Here is a 6,000-nt window from a genome sequence, read left to right as displayed (position 1 = left end):
AACACCAACTGACAAGGCTCTACAAGGAAAATCTGTTTAGTAAATGCAAAAAGAAAAATCACAAACACACCCAAGCTGGTTTCAACGTTTACTTATAATTCAGCGTTCAATTCATAAATCAAGAAACAGAAGCCAGGGTATCTTTTTAATCAAAGCTTTTGCTGCTCACAATATATGGTATAAGAAATTGAACTGATAGATCATTTATTATTGTTATGAAACTAAAGGCTTTATATTCTTAAGTGGAGTAAAGCAGACAGCAATATGTTCATATTAGAAAGTTCCTACTGTGAGTGAAAAATGGATTAAAATTGAGATACTGTTTAGTAAGACAGCTAAATCTGTATTTATTTTTGGCTGTGAAACTGCTAGAACTATACACAGCACTGGGAGAAATCACCTTGCCAGTTTACCCTGTGTGTCTGTGTTTGGCAAACACAGCCTGCAGGGTGTGTAGTCCGTTTGTAGGCAATCAGATCTCTGACCTGAAACGTGTACATTCTGGAACATTAATTGGCACAATTAAAAAGTTATTTAGAGGATGAGCTTGGAGCAAAAAATGTTGCTCCTTGTCAGAATCCTGAAACGCAACCTGGATTTCCTAATAAGCCATTTTAACTGTTTGCAGAGATGATGTAAGTGTTCACTGAGGGGGGGAAAGTAAGATCAAGCCACCCATACAACACACAAATCTGAAGAGTCCAGCATGTGTCAGTGCAAAGCAAATTTATTCTATAAAGTGACTAGTGTGAAAAAGAATTAGAAAGGATTATAAAAATACACTACCATATGTTGTAGTAGTTGAAAGTGATTAATCCAGTTCTTAAATCCTATTTTAAACTCTCTTTCATTTCTGTCTATAGAAAAATAGAAGCCACATTGCTTTGTTTGCATGCTATGTAGTTAATTACATCTTCTAAGAAACTCTTTTAAAACTAAATGTAATGTTTAATTACAAAATGCTCTCCTTGAAAACAGTTAGCTTGTACATTGATTTGTAGTTCATTAAAAATGCTTTCTTAATTATATTTCCAGCCAGAAAATGCACAGAGATTAAAGAGACTATAGAGAAGTTTTGAAATCACAGCATGAATTGAAACAAGAAAGTTACACTTCAAATAGCGGACAACCGACAGCCACGACCACCTTTCTGTAATTTCAAAACTTAAATGTTGCAAAAATAATAATTGGAAAGCAGTTTTCCCTGTGCCATCTATCGGGATAACACGTTATACAGGAGAAGATTTGCAAGGGCTAATTAGAAAGCAAATCAATGGCATCAAAGCGGGGCGAGGCTGCCCTGGCTCAGCGCGCGGGGCTCACGGCCAAGGGCAGCCCGCGCCGGGGCTCGTAGGGGGTTGTCCTGGAAACCATGCGGATGCAGTCGATGACAGGGCACACGCTGAGACACAGGGTGCAGCCCGTGCAGCTGTCACTCACCGTGGGCAGGTGGGTCTCGGGATCAAACTGGATAGCCTGCAAGCAGGAATGAACGTTATTGATGGCACGCGCGGGAAAGGTCAGAGCTGCTCCCATCCTTGGGTCGGCATCTCCTGCGCTGCAGCGCTTGGAGACACCTCGATGTGATTCTGCACTGCAGCTATAGCAACTGCTCCACTGGCAGGGAACAAAACAACCCCTCTCCACACACTGGAATTAGAGAGGTGGGCCAGATTACACCTCGGCAAAAGCTCATGGGCCACAGGGGCTGGTTACAAAAGGAGGAGTTTGCTCCACAATATTTAAACTCCCAGAGGGTATTTCTCCTTGATGGAAAGGAAGTATTTCCTAAGCTAGAAACATGCTGGGGTCATTGGTTTAGAGGAGACACCAGACCACACCTGCACAGCTTCAGCACAATGCCCATCACATGGCATTCTTTTGACTTTTATTCTCAGCACAGCATAAACAATCTAATTAATAAACAGCAGAGAAAAACACAGCTTATTGTGTCTCGTGTGATTACTTTTCTTTGCAAATCTTTGAAAGGAATATCAGAGTTTGGGGCAGGCAGAGCTTGCTTTAGTTCTCACGTTCCATGCAGTGAATCCTCATTACCAATTAGGGTGATAAGTGTATTTGAATGTGAAATAACGGTTGCAGTCTCAATGATATAAGTTCCTGGTTATAATGGAAATGGCAACTAAGGAGGAAAAAAAAAAAGCTTCACGAAACCACAAAATGTCAATATCTAAGAAGCAAGACTAGAAAAGTAAAAAATTTTAAAAAGCACCAGAAAGACTGAATATCCACTTTGAAGAGTTTAGGAGAGAAAATGAGACCTGAAAGTTGAACTCTGGCAAACAAGCAGTGCCTTAGCAAATCTCCCTGACCACTGTCAGCATCTGGGGGAGGCAGGGGAGTGATGGGATGTACTAGTGCTGCTGTGGGTTGGCTCCTAAGGCAGATTTGAGGCGTTTGGGGTTTCATTTACTAGGAAGGCACAGAAGTTGCTGTAGCAACCAGCAAGGGCACAAAGTCTGTAGTAACTGCTCTGGATCTCTGAGTTTTACTTTAGCTTGAGCACAAAGAGAGCTCTGGCTTGTGAGTATTTAAGGAGGACTCCTTTCTTTCTCTCTCCCTAACAACAATGCACATCTTGAAAGGGAGTTCAAAGAGGGAGAGCAAGTCAGGACTACAGTGCTGACTTTAAATTAAGGAAAGCTTTTCTGCTGGAGTCATACAAGGTGACAGCTGCGTAGAGCAGCATGGATATTTCTGAAACAAAGGGAAGCATACAGCAGATGCTGTTTTGAAGGTGAGGGGGGTTGTTTTTGATTTATTTGCAATTAAGAATTCCTTTGCAATTCTGTTCAAGTAATTTCTTTTCAATTTCCTCAATTAAATAAGGAAAAAGCATTTTTCTTTAATTTTTCTTCTGTGCTTAGAAAACATTCTTGGGGTTTAAACTTTGGTTCTTTTGGTGCTGATTTTTATTTCCAGTTATAGAAAATAAAATCTACTAAATCTAAATCCAATCTTTTGCTCTCTAAGGGCTATATGAAAAATATAATTCTCCTGATAAATCTGATGTAAGGGGAAAGGTGAAGATTGCAATGTCAAGAAGAAATTTAGACAGTTAAAAGGCTACTGTAGTAATCTATTTTTGGAAAAAAACACCATTAATTTTCTTGTATCAGCGGAAAAAACCTTTTGCTCTGACATACTTCTTTCAAAATGCAGTTGATTTACAATGGAAGACTTCTTTCTGTGACTTTATGTAGTTCAAGTCATCAGACCTATTATTGGTTAGACTGAATTCAAGACAAACAAAAACTCACAGTGTCCAGAGGACACTTCGTGCTCAATTGAAGTATTTGTTTTTGACAAGCTCATCTCAGACTAAGATGTATGGAAACACCCATGTGGAAATTACTGTTTGCTGCATATTGGATTCCATGAAAGTTATGCTAGACCATATTTTGATTTTCTTAAAGAGAATGAATCCTCCTGTACTGTCTTTTCTACTGCAGACCAGTCCATCAGCTCCAGTGGACATGGCATGGAATGGCACCTAGACATGCTGATATGTTTCATACAACTTGCTACCATATTGAGCAATCAGAAATACTTTGCTGCAAATAGGAGTCTCAGCTAAAAATTGGGCCATTTTCTGGTCACAATGATTTCTGCAAGCTTCAACCTGCTGCTCAAAAAACCCTGGCAGTTATCCTGGAGAAAGGATTTGTAACTCAATCAAGATCAAAACAAAACCCCATCTGCCTGAAACCTGAATTAGTTTGGTTACTCTGAGGGAACAAGAACTGGGTTCTTAAAAAACATTTGGCAATAAGACCAGCCCATGTCTCCCCACAGCCCCTTGGTGGGAAGGGATGTGTTCTTCCCTTTCTCTCTCATGAACCTGAAAACCATCAAGAGCTGTATTTACTGCCATTCAACTTGGGGCTTCTTCATTTCTTCCCTTACAAAGAGCCCCAGTTGCAGTCAGGGCCCTGTGACAGTGATGTGGTCTGTGCAGCCCCCAGGACCAGCCCTGCTTGGGCAGGCTTGTGAGCCAGAGCCTGGGAGCATGATGGGCTCTGAATTCAACATTTTGGGCATCTGTTCTTACCACCTGCTCATTAACAGAAGGTGAATTCTTTCTTCCCAGCAGCAGAAAGATAACTCATCGTGCCTTTCTGCTAATTACAGCTGTGCTCTTACCTGGTAGCCAGAATCATTACAGGTCATGTAGCATTTGCCACAGTTGATACACATTTCCTCGTCAATCAGAGCCACAACTTGCTCTGTGTTGCACAGATCACCATATGTTCCAATATACTGCAGTGCTTTTCCAATTACATCCTAGGGGGAAAAAAAAAGTTATTGACTCGTTTATAAGATACCTAGGCAGTCTCCACAGCTGCACTGGAGAGCTCTCTAGTACTTCAACAAGAAAGATTTGGCCATGCATTTTGATGATGGTTAGGATTTTTCTTATAAATTTCCAAATGGCTGACCTTCATACCCCCTCAAAAATACAAATAATTTTCCATACAGGCACATTTTGAACAGTACTAGAAGCACACGTTGTGTACAAAGATGTTCTACAAATAGGTTACATATTTAGTACTTGATATTGCATGTGCTGTCGTTTTGCCATGATTGGGTGAAACTTCAAGGAACAAAATGGAATGTAAACAGGAGTGACATGCTCTAATCAGATCATCTTTGGTCATTTCTCACTAGCACAGATTTAAGAACTCACAGCAAGGAAAAAAAAACAAAACTGAGAGAGAACAACAATAGCTCTTCTCTCTTTACCAAGGTACACAAATGACATGATCATCAATTTATTGCAAATACTGCACAGAAGTAAGTTCTGGGTCTAATCCTGCAAGATCAGTTAACTTCACAAGTAGGAACTTGCTGCATCAACCTTACACATCAGTGCTGCAAAAGGTGTATGCCAGCACAGCATACACCAAAAAGGAAAGCTCTGCTACATAAATTAAATGCAGAAATGAGTCCAACCTTGTCTTCCTAGTCTGCTAAGAACTTGAAAACCCAGCACTACTTTGAAAGAATAAGGTCTACCTGGTCTTCAGCACTTGTACAATAGTATCTTTATGCAAAGAACAAACTTTGTTCACTGGATGCAGTATTAGCATCTATGAAGTTTCTCCTAGTGACTGTTGAGTTAGAAAATTCAATCAAATCCTGTGCCCAGGAAGAAAGACTGGCAAATTGTACTATTTCCTTGTTCCAGAAACACTCAAATGTTTTCTCTCTGCCAAACCCCACAGTTGCTGCCATGTGAAATACCTTGGTTGCATTCATTCAATACTAAAAGCCTTCAGTTCTTCTCAGCAACCTGCAGAGAACATTAATGCTCTTTCAGCATAAAACAGCTATGGCACATTGCTAAAGGCAGCATGATGAGTGTGGACAGATGACTGTGAGCAAGTTATCACAGCTTAATGAGTTAACACTCCTCACTCGAGCTGTGCAAGCTGATTTTGTGCATGGTCCAAAATCACTGCAAATTTGAAGTAAAATCTGTTTGCTTAAACTACTGTAAAAGGTCAATTAACTACTATGAAAGTGTTTCAGCTAATGCATTTTACTAGAAGCAGACTTGAACTCGAAGCCCTTTGCTGACTCTACTGATGAACTATGGTAGCTAAATAAAATGTGATCTCCTAGGAACTGCTTACACCCCTATCTTTTCATGTCCCATTCTTAATCAGAAACATTAATGGATTTACTGGATTTACAGCAGTGTTCAGGTGTTTGCAGTCTTCTGTGTCAGCTGAAATACTGTAGTGGTAGACTTCAGCTCCAGTTTGTTTCAGCTCTCATGTAGGCTTGTCTGTCACCAAGCCTTGAATTTTGAATCTGCTACAGGTTTCAAAATACACATGTTTTTGTGTGATCTGCTGGCCCCAGCAATGCTAATTATCTTTGAGATTCTCTTGTGTGTATACAGCCCCCAAACATTCCACTGCCACAAATCCACATAGCTTGCAAGTATGAGCTATGTGCTCAAGAATGTAAAGA

The 6,000-nt window shown here is 40.2% G+C and overlaps 1 protein-coding gene across 3 annotated transcripts in view; it reads right to left on the bottom strand.

The window, feature by feature from the left end:
• Positions 1-709: 709 nt before the first annotated feature.
• The window catches only part of DPYD (dihydropyrimidine dehydrogenase), a 331,722-nt gene continuing 326,431 nt past the window's right edge, over positions 710-6,000 (bottom strand). For 2 of the 3 annotated variants that reach the window (XM_054638674.2, XM_077182187.1), the window contains exons 22-23: positions 4,165-4,305; positions 710-1,476 (exon numbers count right to left, since the gene is read on the bottom strand). In XM_054638674.2, the coding sequence (XP_054494649.2) occupies positions 1,306-1,476; positions 4,165-4,305 (312 nt within the window). In that variant the 3' untranslated portion in view covers positions 710-1,305. Of the gene's footprint in view, positions 1,477-4,164; positions 4,306-6,000 lie in introns of those variants that run through there. The other variant, XR_013183267.1, reaches the window with a different exon arrangement.

The sequence above is a fragment of the Agelaius phoeniceus genome, chromosome 8 (genome assembly GCF_051311805.1).
Source record: "Agelaius phoeniceus isolate bAgePho1 chromosome 8, bAgePho1.hap1, whole genome shotgun sequence".
Classification (NCBI taxonomy): Eukaryota; Metazoa; Chordata; class Aves; order Passeriformes; family Icteridae; genus Agelaius; species Agelaius phoeniceus.
This window is presented reverse-complemented; position numbering and strand designations above follow the sequence as displayed.